Below are 21569 nucleotides of genomic sequence, written 5' to 3'. Positions count from 1 at the left end.
AAATACTAGTGGAAGTTATTGCTGCTGCTGCTGCTACCGAAGTATGTAAAACTACCTGTCTCAATCAATTCACACTAAAAAATCTTAAAAATAATAGAATTGACCTGTACTCTAACTGCACATATTAAACAAAAAGTCTAAGTGAACTATGTCAGTGTTTGATGTGAACAGTCCTATAATATGCCTTTTTTTTTCTCACCAGCACAACACTTTGATTTTGCTGAGTTTCACTCTTCAGGACATCCTCTACTTCACATATTAAGACAGAAAAAACAGGAGTCACCGTATCCTTGTTCACCCTCCTTCCATTTGAAACTTAAAGGTTAACTGAAAACTTCAAAAATTGAACTTGCAATTATTTCAAGTTTGTCATATGACTATGAATCAAAATTACACATAAGCAAGTCAGCAGTAAACTTTCATATTTACTCAAATACTGTCATTATGAACATGTTAGTCCATTATATATTATTCCATTAGCTTTGTTTGTAAATATACAGTTCTTTTGAAGGTGCTGTTTAAATAATGCCCAGTGTATAAGACTGCATAGGGGGACTATGCATTTCATTAAGTCAACAACAGCCATTTCCTTTTCCACCATAGGACAACACACTTGAGTAGTTTGTGTAACACTTCTGTCCTATTTTAGACATAGATGGTATCAGATTTCTACCTCAATTCTGAGAGAAAAGGCCATTACTTTCTCCTTGGTACTCTGATGTAGCTCAACGGCATTACCTACTTCATTCAAACCAAATGCTATAGGTAAAATTATCAAAAGAAAAAAATTCATTGTTTAGCAGATTCTACTGCAATCCAATCTTCCTGAACACTGCCCAAGGATTCACACATCCCTCTTCTTGAGCACCATCTAAATCTACCACAGTATCCTCAGTGATATAATTTATCTTTTATCCAAGCCCTTTTGTATTTGTTTTCCTGCCATGTAGCTCTGAGCTTTGCATGGTAATTTTCATAGTGTCACACAGAAAGTAACTCTCACAGTATCCTAATGACATATAGACTCTGTCCTATAATAAAAACTACGGTTCATAATGCCTATAGAAATATGAAGTTCATTGTGGACCGAAGACCTAAGCTTTTCCTAGACATGCTCCTTTAAAATAAAGCTACACTTACTGGTATAAAAGGTCTCAGCTGCTGGTCAAAATCTCTGATGAACCCTCTTGACTCTCTAATCTAACAGGTTATTAAAATTTTTCTGTAGCTTCTCCTAAAAATAAAATTAGTTCAAAAGCTGGACATGGTCAATCAGGTATGAGAGCTCTGCTCAGGCAAGTGAAAGGAACTATAATGAAAACTACTTCAGTCACAGCTATGTAAAAAGTATTTTGGATTCATGTGCTTTTAGGCATTTAACCATCTCATACCAGGTAGAAGTTCACACAGTTTTCTGGTGATTCCCATAATTTCTATGGAGTTTCTGGTTGTCAAAGATCTTACCCCATTTTATAAATCCTGCAGAAGTATTCACTTCATCTTTTATCAATCAAAAAATCAGAGATCAAATTTAAATTGTCCAGATTAGTTTCCTCTCTGTGTAGTCAAATGAGATACCTTTACTAGTACCTTCTCAGACAATATTTCTCCTAACTCATGATAAAATGCATCATTTTCTGAAGGCATCTGTATTTTTCACAAAGTAGAGAACTAAGAATAGATACGACTGAAATTCAGTGCACCCACTTCTACACTGGTACTAACCATTCAAATTACATACTGAAGAGCAGCTTGGGAAAAATCTATTTACATGCAGATGAAGAATTCTCCTGGCTCAAAAACAGTCCTGACATTTCCAGGGAATCTCCCACAATCCCACATCCTATTACCCTCTCATAACAGCATCACTCTCAGGTGGTTTTGTTTTTTTTCTGTTTTGTTTTTGTTTGTTTGTTTGTTTGTTTTGTTTTTTTAATTTACTAATTTAAAAACTAAGCTGATTTAGCCAAGTAGGCAGTGGAGACACTGTCAAACTTGGTCACCTTCTTTTTACCACAGATGACTGAATTGCTACTGGCAATAATACTCCTGTCTGGACACTTTCCTTATCTGAGAGGTATGGATTCTATTTGTGTCACAGTTAAGAGGGAAGAGAAATCACAACATAATGAAAACATTCCATTCAGAACAAGATTATTTCCACCAGGGTCCATTAATCTTTATTCTATATAAGGCTACTTTATTCCTATACATAACTTCTCCCATCTCCTGCAAGCAATATCAGACTTGCCACGCTAATGCAACAGAGAGAGATCAGGTACCCTTTAACAAACTTCCAAAACCTGCTAGAATGCCCATTGTTAGCTGTATTAACTCACTGATGGAAATAATTGGTTTATCATCTGAAATAGTTTAGAGCAATATAGTGAGTCCTAAGTGATTACTATTTTTGCCCCTCTTTGTTAACATCATACTATGGATTGATTTCCTATGTGGTTTGCTTCAGTTTAGTAATTCACAGTTCCTTTTCTATATCAAAGCATTGTTCTGGGAAAATACATTGCTTTTCCCTATGGCTGGAGCTGGAATTTTTCCCCCTGGTGTCCTGAACAATATCTGTTCTGAAGTGCTCACAGCTTAGAAATTTAAAAAAGAAGAAAAAAAAAAAAAAAAACAAAAAAAAAAAAAAAAAAAAAAAAAAAAAAAAAAAACCCAAAACCACACCCCAAAGTGAAGAAGTGTCACATGTACAGAAGCATTATGCTTTCTTCAAGTGGTTGATGAAAACAGCAGGCTTCAACTCCGCTGCCTAAATATGGGTGATAGGCCCAATTGAGATGTTCAAAGCTATTAAAAAGCAATAAATCCATGTGACTTGACATGTAATCCATGTCAAGTATGGGCCAGCCATGGCCCAACAAAATCTCACCTGAAAGCCAGCAGGACATTAGCTAAGAGTTCCCATGATACCCCATGGCATTTAACAGTACCAGTTAATTATGCTTAGGCACATGACTCAAGTTTTTAGTGCCTGCTCTCCCACCCTTCCCCATTCCAGAAGTACTAATTAATGCTTTAATTTTATAGACAGATAAGAAAAAGCAAGCTTTTTCTTGCACGCATAAGAAATGCGTGGTGTTGCACAGTAATTTCATTTCAGAGCTGGACAGGTGGCAGGAAGCCTCACCTTGCTAGAGAGAAAGCATGAGGGTAGAATTGTGACACTTTTGCATAACTTTAAAGCATAACTTTAGCAGAGAATGCAGGCAACAATATGGAGGTTCATCCTACAAGGAGCAGCAGAGACAGGAGGCAGGACGAATGAAGTGGAAGAAAGCAGTAGCACAAGAAGTGCTGATGGAGATGATGGAAGATCAAGCAGGGCAGAAGGCAACATTGCAATGAATAGGTTAGGAGCATGTCCAAGAGTCAAGCTAATAGTAAAGCACTTAAATCAAAAGCAACAGTTAATCACTAGTGCTCACAGCAAGTCAGCTGGCTAACATAACAACATCATCTCAACACTTTTTCTCTGACCTGCAATGACTCACACTGCATGAGGCAGCAGTTCTCTCCCACCAAAATGTTCACTGTCAACCATCAGGGAAGGAAACAGAGGTACATGAGTTTCTTTTAAAAATCAGAAAGGGGACATTCCCCTGCTAAACTTCTTCATTCTAATGCCTGAGCTATTTTCTACATCATAAGAAAGAGTTTAAATTCATCAGTTACATACTTTAAAAACTGAATCCTCTAAAAATACTGCATGTGCAAATGTTAATGGTCCAATCTTGTCTTCCATTGTGCAGCATGTTCACTATATCCCTTGGAAAGTCATTTTCTGAGACCTTTCATTCACTATTTCAAAGTGTTTTATGCAGCATAATGAAAACAAAACCATAAAATTTTTGCATGAAGCACGTAATTAGTACCCCAACCACAACTGTAAAGGAAAAAAAAATCCCACCAAACAATAACCACATAAAATATATCAGATGGAACGCAAGAGTTTACTATACAGCAAATCTACAGAAAAGGACTTTCAGAAGTTGGGAAATATATTTCACTTAGGGGTGTTGGTGCAGGAGAGGTTAGACATGAGAGAATGTGGGCAGTATCAAAAGCAGTGTGACCAGCAGGGTGAGGGAGGGGATTCTGTCACTCTACACCATTCACTCATTCACATGAAGCGGAGTCTTGGTTGGAAAAACCAGTCAGCCCCTCCACCTCAAACCGTTTACAGCTAAAGAATCACAGCTGTCCACATGGCAAGAGGGCTTGATTATCTTTTCATTCTCCATAGTGTGATTCTGACCTTTGAAGCTTCTCTTTTAAGGTGTTTTTTCTGTTGGTTGTTTTCTTCTTTTTAATTTTCTAAGCTCTGTGCACATCAAAACAGCAACTGGTCAAGGTTTCAGGGGGAAAAATTCAACACCTTTCCAGTCTCAAAGACACTCATAAGAAAAAGCTCTATGCCTACAAAGCAGTTTTTTGTGCAGTCCAAACAGGATTAAAAATAACTATGTGATATAAATAGAGAAATATTTTGTATTCACTAGACATAAGAATATAATTAAAAACCCTTCTGCATATATTTTTAGATTAAATAAAATGCCATGGTTTATCTACCCACCACTTTAACCAATGTTTACAATGATAGTATTATAGTCTTGGGAAAATCTAGGTTTTGTTTAAAAGACATGATTTTTCATAAATGAAATTAATATTAAAATTATTGGTTTGAAACCTTACACAAGCACCTTCCAGTTCAGAGTATGAACTGGAGAGTAGGAAAAGAAAGCTACATGCTAAGTAGAACCTTTAACTGTGGAAATTGTTAATTCCAGTTAGAGAAATTCCCAATTCACATTCATTACCAGAATTCACATCAATTGGAAAACAAATCTACTTCTCCAGTGCATTCAGAAGGCAGTACAGATCATATAAGATGTAAAAAACCTTAGCCACAGCCATCTGATTGCACGTGAGCCCAGAAAGAAAGCCTGGTCACCACCAGTCAGGTAGTCAAGAGCAACAGGAGGAATTGCTTCCTGTAGAGAACACTGGCTGATGCATTATAAACTCAAGTAAGGAGCACTAGTTTCAAATGCCTTGGAAATAGACCTCAATGACTCAGAAGTGAACAAATGAACACAGATCTTTCTGATACAGCAACACATCTAAAGAGCCTAAATGTCCTCAGATACTCCTACCATATAGAAAGCTCAAATGGATGACCACATAGATGACCAAGTGCTTTGCCAAGGGCAGCAGGTCCCTTGTCTAGGGAGAATCACCTGTAGTTCCAACTCTAACACACACAGACAGCCCCACAGACACCACTGACACTAAAAATGTCTCACTCAATAGCCAGTACAGCACCTCCATAGTGAATTGGTCAGTTTTCAACAAAATTATTTTGTAAACATAAACTGTGCTTTCAACAAAAATAATTACATTTGGTTAAGTTTCTTCTTGTTAGAACTGCAAAGTACATGAAACAATTTTTTTAAAAAAATCTGTTTGAAACAGAACATTTTCTATAAAACTGTTGACATTAAAAAGCTTTCCAAAGTACATTCTTCATTTTTCACTCCCACTTTCACATTTAGAAGTGAAATTAAAGACTTCTGAAATGCCCCGCTGTAGAAAACATGCTCATTTTCCTTAAAACCGTAATAAAGTACTCAATCTTTTGCAGTCTTGACAGCAGTAAAGCAGATGAGTCCTAAGTTTTTGGAGAGCCCAGGTGCATTATCAGTATCAACACATCTACCTGATGCACATGCTTTTTCCATTGCTGTCATTAATGCTGTTTTGCCTTTTCAGCTGGGAAATTCTTCAATACTACTGCAAAATCTCTATCATAGACAGATTACATTATTACCATTTTTAGTCCTTCTATTCACCCATCAGACTACTCTCCCTAACCTTCTAACCTTCGAATTTTTTTCAAGTTTAAAGCAAAAATAAAAATTTGGCATTATTTCAGGTTAAAGACACCAGCACATGTTTAAACATAGCAAATAGTGTTTGTATGAACTGGAACAAATATACCTGTATTAATATGCAAATAAAATTCTTTAAAAGTATTTACATCATTGAGTTTAGAAATTTTTCTTCCTAAATTTACATTAAATAAATTCAACCTTACTATATTATAAAAAATTATTCTCTATAGGAATGATTTTCTTCTACCACTACTGAATAGCTAAAGTCTTCATGTAGTATTTTCTATTAAAATTTTTACTGCAAATATTTGATGAGAAATACAACTTTACTTGTGACTATTCTTCCCATTCTGCTCCAAAAAGATCCAAAGTGGAATATATTAACTTAAAATGAGATATTTTTAAAAGATATGCCACACCACAATGACAATGGATATAGCATGCTGGGTTTAAAGACCATATGTTACAATTTTGAAAGATACTCTGAAGCAGATACAGTTACCGGCACTGCTAACAGCTGGCATGCTCAATAAACTACCTGAAGTAATGATGCTTGGATGTTTAGATGGTCTTTAAGATCCCTTTCAACCAAAACCATTCTATGTTCATCTTTTCTATTCAACAATTTCTTGATTATATTTTCCCCCTCTAAACCTTTGGCCCCTGTGAGCCTAGAACTTCCTTTACAAAACATTATTAACACACTTGAAGACATACATGAAAGTAGACACAGAAAGTTTGTGTATACTTAAATATGCCATATGCTTGTTTAACCCATCTGCATATTTCTCTAGAAGAACACTGCCTGTAACCTGTTAATAAAAGACACCAAGAAATAAATGTCACAACATACTTATAAAAATATTCATGCAATATCATCATCTAGAAACATCAATTACATTATCTATCTCCTACACCATTAGCTGTAAGTCCAATAAACCTTCTCAGCAGGCAAGGGATTTAATGAAATAAACCCTGACTTCCTGTGAGGATCACCGGTGGTTCCAACTCTAACACTTCTTATCAAATACATGCTCTCTTCCTGCTGCTGAGCAACAGGCTTTTCTGAATCTTTATCAAACATGCTCCAAAGGAGGGAGGGTGTAATAATACTGTGGAAAGTATTTAAATGAGGAGACCAAGTGATTGTGGTGAAAGGGAGGATGAGAAGAAACTCTTTTTAAAAAATAATAGAAATTTATGGGGTTTACGTTTAGGTCACAGTAAAACTAATTTGCAGCAATTGTTTTTCAATAAACAACAGGACAATAAGCTTTTCTACTAATCATCATTACTAAGCCATATGAGCCATAAAATCAAAAAAGAAAGAAACAAGCCCACAGTCTTGCACTGCTACAGACTGCCAGTTTCCACAACTATTTTCACTTCTGTTTCCCATTTAAAGCTGAGGCACCAAGGTACAAGTATTACAGAACGAACATCTCCCAGTGGCTATCTCATAGGAGTAAGGACCAAAACTGACAACATCGAAAAAACAAAGAAAAACTCAGCCCACTTATCAGTGAAAGGCCTAACAAATGTAAATACTGACTGCTTCCTGCTCCCTTCCGTTCCAGATTAGAGAAAGCGTAGTTTGGCTTCCCTTCCTCCACAAGGATAAATTTCTTACTCACTGGTCCTCCTAAATTAACCCAAACATTTAACTTGAAGTCCAATACATTACATTCCTTTAGAGTAGCTGATTTAATCCCTCATTTCTGGGTTACTTTCACATTCTTTGGAAAATCTTACCCAATTTTGGCAGGGAATAGGGCACTTTAAAATAATCTTCATAAAACTCAATGAGTCTCCTTGTAATATTTAGAGCATAGTCCCCTGATCCTCTTCGGATTGCATCAGGCCTTGCATATAACCGTACCTGTTAAAAAAACAAAGCAAAGTCCAATTTCAGCATCTGCCTTTTAAACCTATTCTAACAGAATTAATTACTCTATGGTTGATACGAGGTTGCAGGATTATTCCCTTAAATCCAAATGACTGTCATACATTTGTCAAATCATATCATAGTTGAAAACCAGAACTACCAAAATTAAAGTTACAAAGTTCTGAAGTTACAATCTCCTGCTTATTTGTGTTGCCAAATAAAAAACTTGCACTCCTTGTATCAAAATAAATATTCGAAGAAAATACATGTGTTTGTTAGAGATATGATGGAAGAGTGGATTAGTATAATGGTTCTCTGCCTACACTGAATGTAGGCAGAATGCAGTGACTCAGTAGGAGAGAAGGTCATGGTTTGTTAAAGGCACATTATATCAAGCCCTGAAAATATTAGTAGACTGTGAAGAAAAAAATAATCTTTCTCTTTTCTCTTCTCTGGCAGTGACACTGTTACCCTTGATGAGCTATGGGAAGACTGCAAAAACGACCATTTCTAAGCTCATTCATGTACACAAACAATTAACATTCCTGAAACCTCCATGACTGCTTCAGGCCTCTGTTTTCAGAAAGCAATAAATTAAATCTGTTTGTATAAGCCACAGACTGCTCTGTTCAGTATAACACAGCTCACACATTTCAATACCTGGAGTGAACTGAGTGAACAGAACTCACCTTCATAATTCAGCATCCAAGTGTGACCCTGATTAGGGAGATAGCAGAAAGCACTGCCAGGTTATTACCACTTCCCTGTCCTTACAGTCTGTAGCACTTCCTTCATGCAAAGATGACATAGAGCCTACAGCTGCTAACCAAGAAGGGCATAGAAAGAAGAACCACTTTTTGTTCTCTCTCCTCATACCCTGCTTGATGGAAGTAGCATGTACTTTGTCTCTAGTGACTGTGGCAGAAGGTCTCTCCCTGCAGTTCATAATGACCTGATGCAAATGAGACTCTACTAAATGTCAATCCTTATCTGACTCGCCAGTACTTTCTGTGGTAGGATTAAATCCCAGCCAGGGTTCTGAGGAAAGCAGTAGCACAGAAATCAGAAAGTATCAATGCATACATGAAGGAGAAATATCAGCTTTGGAATGTTTCTAATGCTCTATTCTGGATTAAGAAAAGGCAATTGGATTTTTGGCTTCAGTGAAAGTATTACCAAGTATTGCTTTACTGCTCTTTTCCTGAAACAGTTCAGTTATCCAAGTGGAAACCAGATATCAAGCCTAAGTACAGTATACCTGTCAATTCTCTTTTAACCCACTGTCTCTTGAGTTTCAGTATGGAAACACGTTATTTGCTTCATTACAATGTCCATCTTCATATTTAATTTTTGTGTTGTATTAGACTCGGTGCACAACCAACCATACACAGCTGTCATTCATAATGTAAAACAGGTAATGGTGTAACCTGATGAGATATGTAATAAAGCAGATTTCTTATAATCACTACCTGAAAGCACATAGATCATTATCTGAACTCCTCCAAATCGCTATTTCTATTTATTGCTTCCTTTCAAAGTTAACAGTAAACATGTACGTTAAAATGTTCCTTTATCTACTAAACCAAAATACAGGTTTTAACAAAAAACGTATTAACCACAGAGTTTATGGAAGGATGTTAAGGATCACAATTAGATTTGTGATGAACACTGTTTTGTATCATTAAACCTTTATACACAATTTTGCATAATTGCTTTACTGGCACAGTTGACTGTATCAGCAAATTAGGGGAAAAAAAGAGTCAACCAAGTATGCAAAAAATCATTCAATTTGACAGTGGCCAAATCTGTCCATAATAAGAAAGAGAACAGAAGGGACGAAAATAATAAGCAAATAGAAGAAAAATTAAGGTTCAACTTATTGCATTACAATGAATGTCTCCTGGCAAATATAGAAAAGGCATTTAATGGTGTCTGAGATGGAGCCAAGGTACAAAAGCTGCAATGCTGCAAACCTCTCATTTGTCTCCTGCCTAATGCTGAATGTAGTTTTATTTTGCCCATAACGTTTTCCTGTGTGCCCCTCTGCCTGCCCAGAACAGCTCTGGACTGCCAGGCCTCCACAGCTCACAGCAAGGTCACCAGTAAGCTGGAACACAGTTCAGAAACTACCCACACCATTGCCCAGGTCTCTCAGGGGCTTTAAGGCAACAGATACTGTCAAAGCAGTCAACCATCTTCAAACACTGGGTCTTGCTTCTGCCTTTCACCCAGCAACTACTGAGCATGAAATGTATGGAGAACCTTGGACACACCACTACAGACCTACCCTGGCCTCAGAAATTCCCTCTTGGTTAGCAGAGGGCTACCGCAGGAGACAGTCTAGGACACTGCCTACCTGGCTAGCTGCTTTGGATGACACATTCTGGTGACATTAGGTGCTATTCATAACATGAAGAGCTTGATCCAGAGTTCAGTCTAAAGGCTGGCACCTATAAGTTTGAAATTGAAGCCCCTATATTTCACACACTGATGTTTTTTTTTAATGTGTTTGGGTTTATTTTGACCATATCTTATTTCCAAATCCATCAAATGGGGACTATATTATTTTCTTAGTTTATAAGAAGATTCTCAGTCAAAAGTAATACAATCTTCATATTCTGCTCCAAAGAGGAACTTAAGTAAAATAGAATGAAGATTAAGACATGAGATAAGACATTAAGACATGAGAATAATTTGTTTGTTTACTACTTTCATTTCAAAAGGCAGGTAGGTAGTGTTACTTTAAAACTGCATTGGACTGAACAATAATGCCCAATTATTATATATTTTCCCACAGGCTATTTGACCACTGTACTAAGAATTTGATTTTACAGTAATTTAAATAAGAGAAAAAACAAAGTTTTCTGCAGGGTCAGCCTAAATATGTAACTAAAAGCAGTACATGTTCTCCTACAAAAGACAAACAGTTTTCTAGCATAAGTGCTTAATTCATCACTCGCTGCAATGGCACCTACTGCCCTGCAAATATTATTAACGCTCTTCTTCATAATCTTTGCAAGATTAGGTTAGACTATTATTTTCAAGTAAGAAAGTGGAGTCCAACAACAGACTAAGAGTAATTCTGGGTGCCTATCTTGACACCTCTCAATGTCAAGCCTATTTAACAGTTTTATTGCACATATTAAAGCACTGTTCCCATTGTATCTTACTGCAGTGGTGAACACTTTATAAAAGTTTTGGCCGCAGGTGCCTTAGTTTGGGCATTCACAAAATCAGTAATAAAAGATTAATGACTAAATGAGACTCTGTCAGTTTATGTGATTTACTCAGCATCCCAGAGTAACTCTGGTGGCAGTGGCAGGGAGGGAATTCAAAGCAGGCATTCATCTTTGTGACCACTTAAGAACATGCACCAAGTACGTTCCACATCTGGTAATTAATAAGGTAGGTTCTGTTTGGACAACAGGTATATGAACAGCACATTGCTGGTGTTCTGATGCAGTATAGTTCTGATAGAGTATAATTCTTTGAAAAATATCAGAAAAATGTTATGAGGAATCATATTCGTAATGACACTGCAGTAATACCTACAAATACAACAAAGTTCAAACAGTTAACCTAAATTCTGAGGGTTTTTCTTAGCTCTCGTACATCTACATTTGCAACCACTAACAATTTTCAACAGAAGTTTTGACTACAAACAAGAAAAATCCAGCCCTCTCACTTCTCCCTCAAATGGAACCAAACTGACTGTCTCCTTCCTATCACAAGCATTTTGATCACAGCAATAAAAAGGGAAAATTCATTATTTACATGTGTCTAATTGCAAAAAGACTGTGTTCCAACCTTCTCCCCTACATGAATTCACTAAAGATAAAGGAAGACCAGAGAGAACTGCACAATGTTCTTCCTCTGGCACTAGAAGATACTAAAAACATCTGCCATAAGCCTGCCAACTGCTTTCCCAGGGAATTAAGGAATTTGACAACCAGGCAGAAATCAGGATGTTACAGGAAGAAGTTTGCATGCCTGAAGCATGCCATACACCAGAGCCCACCTCTTACTGTAGAATAAAATATGCACTTCTACATTTGAAACCTGCTTTTGAAGACATTATTTTCTATGTCACTTTCTATTTCATGTGTGCAGCCCCTTTGAAACCTTTATTCTTGCAGTGGTGTTATATTTTTAAGGGAGCATCACCTCATATCCTATTTGTATTCTTTTATTTATTATTATAGTAAAGTTTACTGATCACAATAATCCTCTATAATAGTCTGCATTCATTCTGCAAGGCGTCTTTTTCTCTAAATGTTTAGCCATCTTTTCCATGTCTTAAGATCACTCCAGTTGCCATCACTGTCTTCCCCTATGCCCTGGGGAGAATCACAGCTCACTGGATGAAAATTCCTGCTCCAAGGAAATAAAGTGGACCTCTATTTTAGCAAGGAAAGGCTTGTGAAAGCAGAAGAATAATTTGGCTCTAAAGGCCTAAAACGACCTCTGCTGACTTCAGCTGAATGACTCCTGTTAACTACAGGCACTTTCAGACATTCTGGAGACATGACTGGTCCAGCCTCTGGGCTAGGGACACTTCTACTAAAGGCAACCTTCACCAACAGCGTCTGCCACGTGTACAGTCCATGTTTTTAGATCACCACTCGAGCAGTCCATGTTAGTCAGCAGCACAGCAAGAAAAAAAAAAAAAAAGAAAAAAAAAAGTTCTTTAAATAAAGGGCTGTGCTTTGGTCATGGCCACTGATAGTTCAAATCATAGAAGCAGGACTGGATCTCACACTTCTCTCTCATGTGCTGTAAAGAAAATAGCTGTCTGAATCTTGAAAACAACCTGGTACAGGATTTACACAGGGGTAACTACTGCTGTATCTCTGTCACAGAATCAGGTACAAGAAGGTCAGTTTTGAGACTGACAAGAGGAGAAGAGGCGTGTATAATCCTAACTCCTGGATGACACCATCTGATATCACATATATTGCCAACCATCTCGCCACATAAAACCACTCCCAAAGGGACCCATATGGAGGGCCTTTTCCCATCCCTGAATGCTGTGACATCACATAGGTGTGTGGAAGCAAAAGAGACTTGAGCCTTGCTCTCATTTAGCTTCTGCTATTACAGTATCTCTCCAAGCAAACATGGCTAATGTTCCAAGGCTGGCATATACCTGTTTTGCTAATATATAGGTGTCCCCTTCTCCTTTCTCTTGTCTTTGGACCATTTTACTACATGTTCTTAAGTCTGAACAGACAGAGCAAATGAGGGCATGGAAACTGAGCCTAAGTCTGGTGAAAACCATAGATCTTGTTTTCTCAGGCATGCATGGATTGCATAACCTTGTATCAACACAGGAATCCACTTTAAAATTATGGATAGTTATCCCTCCCCACTACTTTAAACAGAATTAAAAGTAACTTTGTCAGGTGTTTTAAAGGAGCTAGGAGTGCTTTCCCATTATGAAACAGATGTTTCTGCTCATCAACTGGTGTCAGCAAAGCCATCCTGGGAATAATGTTTGTTCTTTAATCCCTTCCTCAAAGCCAGAAGACTCCACATAAAGCACTGCTCTTGGGAGGCCCTTCCAGACAAGCTCCAGTTCTCTGTGTGACTATACCCACAGGCTCAGTCCAGCACTGGTACATTTAGGATCTTAAAATGATTTTAAAATCTCAGTTCAGAAAGGGCTTATGCCTTAGTTTAATTTTAAATACGTGTTTAACCTCAAACATACCTTTACATGTTATAGAAAGCCCTAACATTTCAACAGAGTAGCACTTACAAATTTTATAAAGGGAGATTAATAGTGTCTTGCTCTTTATTTCATCTGCAGCGACTTCAGCAGTGACACTCTCAGCTAAAAAAACACATGCATTCCCTCTGAACGTAAATGCTTCAATTTACTTGATAATCTGAAATATTTTATAATTATTTTGCTTACTGACTATTTTAGGCACAGGTATTGTTTTTACCATTGTTACTGAGACAAAGATATGGTCACATCACACATTCAATACAGCACACATATGACTGCATCCAATAGCCTCAGCTGTGAACTCCCTGGATCACTTCTGCAACCAAGGCATTGTATCTCAAATGTTTTTTTAAATGTGATAAATTCAAAATAAATAACAGTTCACTACACACACAAATAAGCTACAGGCCAGGTTCCACTAAGAATGTGTATGAATTATTTCATATGTGCGTGTGCATACCTCCACAAGTTCTGCGTGGTGCAAATACAATAAATTTTACAACATTTATAAATAAAGGAGGGCAAGGTAGCTGTATTGAAATATCAATTCTGCTGTAGTGAACATAATTAGATGTGATAATGGGAAGAAATTACAGAAGAATGCTTTGATTCAATCTCCTATTCATTATTCATCATGGGCAATACTCAAAAAAGAGTGCATGATAATGAAATGTGGTTACTGAATACCGAAGGAACAGCTCACCTTTAAAAGATTATTTTACTCCAAACTGAGCAGTCACACATAGCACTGCACTGAGTCTTTTTTGAATATAAATAAAATAAAACATGTTTAAGAATTTGAAGAATTGTCTTAGAGTTAGCTGAAATCAATGAGCATTCAATGACCTGATATTTTCTTAGGAAACACCTTTGCTAGAGATTGGATAGAACTCTTTTTTATAGTAAGCAAAGATCATTTTGGAATCCTCATTCGAGACTCTGTTAACAGACCAGTTAAAATAAGAGAAGCCATCACTAAAAATAAAGTGTGAATTAAATAAATGGTCACTGAAGGAATTACAGTGGTAGAGAGATGTCTCAGGGAACATGTCTAATGCAAGCATTAGGGGGGCCGGAACATTGTTGCAGGGCAAGGGAAAGAGGCTTTGAACAGAAATAATTGATGTTCCTGAACAAAAACTTGTAGTATGACCCTGAAGGAGAAAGAAGTGAGAGAAACTTCTGGAGTTCCAGGTGACAGTGGGCAAATGAGAAATATTAAGCAAAAATATTGCCAGGTATTTTCAGAGTTGTGTAAGAGAGGGAATAGTTTTGTGCAGCCCATTTCTAAGTAAACATGACCACAAGCATCTAGTTGGCTCATCAGTTCCTCATCTGAACTAAAACAAATGGAACAGCTCCAGCCAAAGGTGCAACAATATATTCTACCAGGAGGCAAAACTGTCATGTAGACATGCTGCAATTTCTAACTTGAGATCATAAAATACTTTGGAAAGTTAATGAGCTGCAGTCACATATAAATCCAACCAGTGCTCAGCTGGCATACAATAAAATACTGGCTATGTCACTGACCACAGTGCCATTAAGATTAATTTAGAGCACTTAGAATCTCTATCATCTTGTTGAAATGGCTCAGGGACAGAAAGTGAACATGTTAACAAATAATGTAGAACAATGTAATTACAGACACCATTTCATAGCCATTTCAGCCAACTAAGACTGCCACAATCTCACCACCACATATTCAGTCATACGGGCTCAACTCTTCTATTACATCAGCACTGGACTTCATTTCCTCTCTCCTCTTCATCTCCTCTCCTCACAGCAACATGCCAGCCAGATGAGTCAGCTAACTATGCCAGGTGGGTAGTGTCCAGGTAGCCCAGCTTACTCACCTGGCCACCACGAGTTCAGTGCTAGAAACAGCATGAGAAAGCATTTCTGGAGAGAAGAGAGGACCACGACAGACTGGTTACAGATAAATTTAAATTATTATAGAACTTCAACCTACAAACAAGGTTCAAGTTCTTCCGAAGTGCTATTCTAGGGAATTCAGTGTCTAAATTGTTGAGATTCACAGTGGTTAAAGCTCCTTCCAGTCCTTTGTAGCTGGTGAAAAATCAACATAGCTTCAAGTAATAAAGCACAAAGATTTACATTTTTTACCTATTACACATAAAAGTTCTGTATCACCACCCCAGTGGTAAGATGATGTGAAAATGGCTTTTTCCTTCAGAAAAAAGTATCTGCGGTAGATATATCCCAACAGTTAACACCTATTTTGATTTCCTTTGGTTGGCCTGGGATTGGACAGAATTATCTTATTTCAAGTACTATTTACTCTCTATTTTATAGACAAAATATTCACACATCATTCATCAATAATCACACATCATTCATCAATAAAATTTCACCTATGCTTGGTTAAAAAAAGAAGTGTTTAAGAAGTACACAACTTTAAAGAAAGTGCTAACGAGGGGGCTACAATGTTCAGCAGCCCTATAGCATGGCAAATTTCACCTGGCTAGAGACTGCTTTGTCACAAGCACACAGATGTTACCTTAGAGTAATTCCACTTGAAATGATAATATGAAAATCGTAACTGCTTATTTATATTTTGGCATTGCCTAGAGACTGTCAATATGACAGCACAATACCCCTGTGCTTAGTCAACAACATAAATAGAAGTAAGACATGTTTGTTATTGTCAGTCTTTCTGCTTAAAGAGTAACAACCAAAACATGGGGAAAATGAACTGTTATCATCTTCATTTTATAAATGAAAGTTACAGAAAGATGAGCTTAATATCAGGAAGAAAGTCTAAAAAAGAGACAGAAATAGAGCTTGAATATCACTTCTCCAAACTGATGAATCATCTTTTCATCATAAATCAACAAATTACTATTCCCAAAATACATCTTCTGAAAAACAGCACCTTTTTCATCACAAATAAAAAAAAAATTAAATCCTGTTTTTATGTTCCTCAGTCACAACATATTTTTCAAAAACCAAACCTAAACTTCATTCCAAGCTGTAGACCTGTATCCCTGAAATTTCTTAACTTAGAAACATTAACTTCTGTCTAAGAGTAACTCTCCAATTCCCATAACATAGTCTTTTGTCAAGTGGCTACCATGCTGAGACTTATTTAGGTTTGTTTAAAGGCAAAGCTTATTTTATTATTCACTTGAAAGTAATTACTTTAAGAGATGTCAACATAGTGGTCCCCCACAAAATAGCTACTGAGTAAAGTGATATGCTTGTCCAGAGCATAACAAAAAAAGATGGGAGATAGAGACAGACTGTACATGACAAACCAAAGATGAATGCAAGGGCATGTCAGTAGTCTCCTGTTCCACATAAATTCTGCACGACCATAGTGGAAACCCAGGTCTGGTATACCTACATTTCACCCTACTCATCACATGTTTGCAGTAATCCTGATCAGTATTAGGAGAAAAAAATAAGCTGTGGGAAATAAAGGGAACCACTGACAAAATACAACCGCGGGAAAAACAAAGCAGAAGCACAGCTCACCTGTGACCTCAAGAGCATTTACTCAAGACATTGCTATATAACAGCAGCAATAAGCAAGAGGAATACGGCAAAGTATCTTGTGAGCTACATGTAAACTTAATAGCAAAACTGTTTGCAAGGTAAACAGATCAGAGCTATAAGGTGCTACATTTTAAAGTATCCTTTAGAACTTGTTGGCATAGAAGAAACACTGTACTTTGTTGACAAGTCTGCACTGTGCTGGATCAAGCTGGAGATTTTGTGAAAAATCATACCTAGCCCTTAGTAGGGAGAAAAATACACACATGAAAATTCTGTGCTCTGACCGGTACAAAAGCCATGACACAACCAAAAACAGGTTACACAATTAAGAGTAACAACCATATTAACAGTGAGAGGTCTTTCAGGCTAAAAGGAGCAAAAAGACAAGCAATTAGGCCAGTGAAAACAAAAACCATAAATTATGAAACAGGGAATCAAGAAATCAAACTTTTTCTATGTTTGTCTTTGTATGAAGAGACACTAAAATCCACTAAAAGCTTCATTAAGAGCTCTGGTTCTCACTCTCTACTAATGTTTCAAATCTTTTTTTTAAATCTTAAAATTGACAGAACAATATAAAAATTAAAAAAAGCTAAATGCACTAATAATATTCAAACACTTTTGCTCAACTAGCCTCTGACAAAACTATGGGCAAATTAGGAGAGAGGTTAATCTATCATTAACATCTCCAACTGGAAGGATTTCAACCCCCTTCTGAGAACACCAATCTCAGTGTAAAACATGAAAACCAACAGAGGAAAAAAACTTTAAAGGCAAATTACAATTGTAAATAGAGAAAATAAAATAGAGGGCTGAATCAATTAGAACATTATCCCTGTGTCAGGACTCCCAGCTGAGAAAGCTGAAGGCCACAGCCAGGAAAGAAAGTGGTTCACCACCTGACCCACTAGCCAGGAGACACAGATAAGTACCAAACTGACATTTTTGCACCTTAAGACAGAAGAAACTGAAAAATTTAAGTACTCTGACACATACAAACTTAAGCAAGTAAACATAATGATTCTGAAGTATGCTGGGGTTAGTCTACAAAATACACATTAATGTAACGTGAACTGTTTAAATTAAAGTACTATAAAATGTTTAACCACAGGGTTATTAACCAAATCCCTTCCAATATATGACATGCTCCGATGATTATAAAAAATATTTTTGTACATTTTATCATTCAAATTACTTTCCTCACATTAAAACTTGCACTATTCAGGACATATTTCCAATCAGGAAGATGTGAGTTAATCAGCAATGTCCTCTGCATGCCTATGGAAAAGGTCAATTTGCTAATGCTTTCTCATCAGTGACAGCTCAAACACCACATCTGGTTTATATCCAAACAGCCAGTCAGTCAGCGAAGCAGCTGAGGTTAAACTAGGTCTGAGTGACTATCACAGGAGTTTCCTAAAAGAAAAAAATTTGCTGAGAGCTGACCTCTTCATTCATATCAATGTGCTGGTTAGCACTAGATTAAAATTGAGTATTTAAGACAGGATCAATCATAAGAAGAAACCCTTCCTTACAAAAAAGTCAAGGCAACTCCTTTCCCAGGAAGGTAACTAGCACAAAGTAACAACATGGTCCAATGGATTATGGGAAGATGGAAAGAAGAGAAAATTTTCTGACACCTGGAATCAATCACAGTGATCATATCTCAGGTAAAACTGAACTTGAACTAAAAGTTTAAGTCTTAAATAGCATGTCAATTAGGGAAATAGGAATACAAAAACATTTTTACCACCAACATTACTTCAGTTCCTTCAGTAGCATAATAAAATGGACTGCATAAATATGTTTCTTTGCTGACAGTGGAGCAGATCACTGTTGTTTGAACAGTCCTTCCTTCTCTTTTTTCTAGCTGATGAAGAATTCCCTTGCTTTGCTTCCAGCTGACATTCACATCAATCTAACAGCTTCATTTGTCTCTCTATTTTTAACACTTTCTTAGAGTCTAAGATAGCATCTCCTCTCATGAGACATACCCTGACTGCACAGTGCACGGTAAACCTTTAAAATGGCAGCCTTTATTTGCTCCTGTCCTATCTCTACCCACAGCATAAACTGTGTCTACAACTGGAGGATCTGCAGATCAACAGTCATTACGAACAATTACTGCAGCAATATCAACAGTGCATGGGCAACAACAGCATTTGTGCACTTAAGCAAGTACACACCAAAAAATGCAAAATTTTTTTGAAGCTTCCATAGGATAAAAGCACTAGAAAGGAAAAAAATGGGACCTTGCAAGGAAGGCTCCTCTAATTTTAACATATCAGAACAGCACATCAAATAGCCCTTTTCCCCAAAGTTTCTGGTGTTTGAGTGCTGCTGGCAGGACAATGAAAGACAAAACCTGTCCCGCAGTTCATGTACTCTTAATAAATGCAACAAAGTATCAGTGAGGACTGGAATCTCTGAGCTTGAAAATTTGATTTCCATAAATAACAAACTGTCACTAAGGCCACAGGGAAAAGACTATTAAGAACAAAAACAGACCAAAGGAGCTAGGCTGAGAAAATTAAACTAATAAAAATTTGAGAGTCTTCAGATCAGTCTATGAGTGAAGGAAACTGCTACCAGAAGCTTCTATGAAAAACATTTGTATAAATATCATTGACTAATATTCTGCTGCCAGTTTTGCCTAAAGCTCTCAAGTAGAGGCTACTGCCTCTAAAATATCTACTATACTTTTCCCATGAGAGTGCTCAAAGCTGCCATTTTCTATTACGCAGAGCAAGGGGAAAAAAAAGCTGAGGGAAAAAGAAAGAAATCCCATGGAGAAGTATTGCTACTGGATTGCATGCTCACAGTGCTAATTTACTCATTCTTAAATAGAAGGCCAAAGCTTCCTGGTTCAAGGACCAGCCAATCTCATTAACCCAACCCAAGGGATTAAGGCTATGAGACAGCCAACTTCAGCTACTGTACTTCAGAGCCTCCCAAATGCGACCCAGCCCACGCACCTCCGTGCATTACGCTTACAAATCCATACAGGTCTCCTTTTACTGCATTTTACCATTGCCCAGCTTGCTCGTGAAAAAAATAAGAAAGGTCAGTAGTCACAGATTATGTTAAATAGTTATTAGAAAACTTCACCTCTGTTTTTTCCCTAACAAAATGAAAGGGTCTCACTCATTCACAATAAAAAGAAACCTAACCCAACCACAAGATCACTGCAGGGCTCTAGGTGGTGAGCTCATAAAATGATAAGCTTTTGAAGGAGAAGACACAGAGATGAGAGCAACTTCAGCAAGTTCAACTGACCTTGCTTGTGAGGAGAGCTCCTCTCAACAGCAGAGCACGGCACAGAGGAGCTGGCAGACACACCAGCATCGCTGTGCATTACAGTCCAGCACCACTCAAGAGACACGTGTATGGCAGAGGCAGAGTCATGTCTGAGCTAATAAATCTTGACTTGCAACACAGCAAATGACCTGGGACACGATGCTTGGCTGACAGTGCTATCCCACTTTCCATTCTAGATCCCATTAAGTGATCCTCATGCTTGTACTTGCACTGTACTCCACTGGGAATTACTCATCTCTCCCTAAAAAGAGCAGATGAGCTTCATTCATTTTACGCCAACACAGGAATGGGGTCAAGTAGGGGCTGTGAAAAAAGCTGTAAGTCAACTGAACAGCCATCATTCTCCACATTCTTTTCCATTATTTTCTGTATCTGGATACTGTAACACAGACCCTTAAGCAGCAGCCAAGGCCACTCCAATGATCTTCTCTGACCCAAGTTTCACTGATGCACATTCTGCAAAGCACACTCAAGACTCTGAGAAATGACTCTTGTTCAAATGTTGATTTTTACTGCCATTTGTGCTGAGATGGCTAAAGGCCTTTCAGACTCTTGAGCAATAGGCATCCTGAAAACTCTATGAATGTTAAAAAAAAAAAACAGTTTAATAGGTGGTGGCCTCTGAGCTCATATAAACCAAAGCATCTTCATCACAATCAGGAAAGTGCAGAAGAAACTCCAAATCCTAGGTCACTGAAGGCTTGGGAATTATGGAAATAGATCAATTTACAAGGTTGCTCACATAGGAAAGCCGTAAGCACAGCAAGGAAAAAATGTGATAGCACTTCCTGCCATTTTGGTCCTGCAGCTTCAGAAGAAAACTGAGATAAGAGAGCAAATACAAATTTAAGGGTTTGTCTACATTGAACACTGCAATGTTTTAAGAGCTGATCTGCAGTGCATTTAGTCCCACATTACACAGCACCATCACAATTATACAGTCTCTCCAATTAAATGAGTAGCATTTCTAGACCTGACCTCAGGGGGTATGTTACCTAGCCCTGCTAGTTTATGTAACAGCAGCTTTCCTAGCTGTACATTGTTCTGCATTCATATGAACATATTCAAGGATTTAACACTTACAACAATCAATATCAACACAAATATTTAGAAATTTAAGGAATGGATGAAACGGTAACACCCTGTGAACATTTCTGACTCATTTAACTCCTGTGATAAGAGCAACAAATCAAGATTATTCTGT

General features: G+C 37.4%; 1 protein-coding gene across 2 annotated transcripts in view; it reads right to left on the bottom strand.

Moving 5' to 3' along the window:
- The window catches only part of TRHDE (thyrotropin releasing hormone degrading enzyme), a 202038-nt gene that overhangs the window by 156998 nt on the left and 23471 nt on the right, over window positions 1-21569 (bottom strand). For both annotated transcript variants that reach the window (XM_068190227.1, XM_068190228.1), the window contains exon 3: window positions 7665-7791. In XM_068190227.1, coding sequence (XP_068046328.1) covers window positions 7665-7791 — 127 coding nt within the window. The remainder of the gene's footprint in view (window positions 1-7664; window positions 7792-21569) is intronic.

The sequence above is a fragment of the Anomalospiza imberbis genome, chromosome 5, assembly GCF_031753505.1.
Source record: "Anomalospiza imberbis isolate Cuckoo-Finch-1a 21T00152 chromosome 5, ASM3175350v1, whole genome shotgun sequence".
Lineage (NCBI taxonomy): Eukaryota > Metazoa > Chordata > Aves > Passeriformes > Viduidae > Anomalospiza > Anomalospiza imberbis.
Note: the sequence above shows the minus strand (reverse complement) of the source record. Positions and strands in the feature narration are given on the sequence as shown.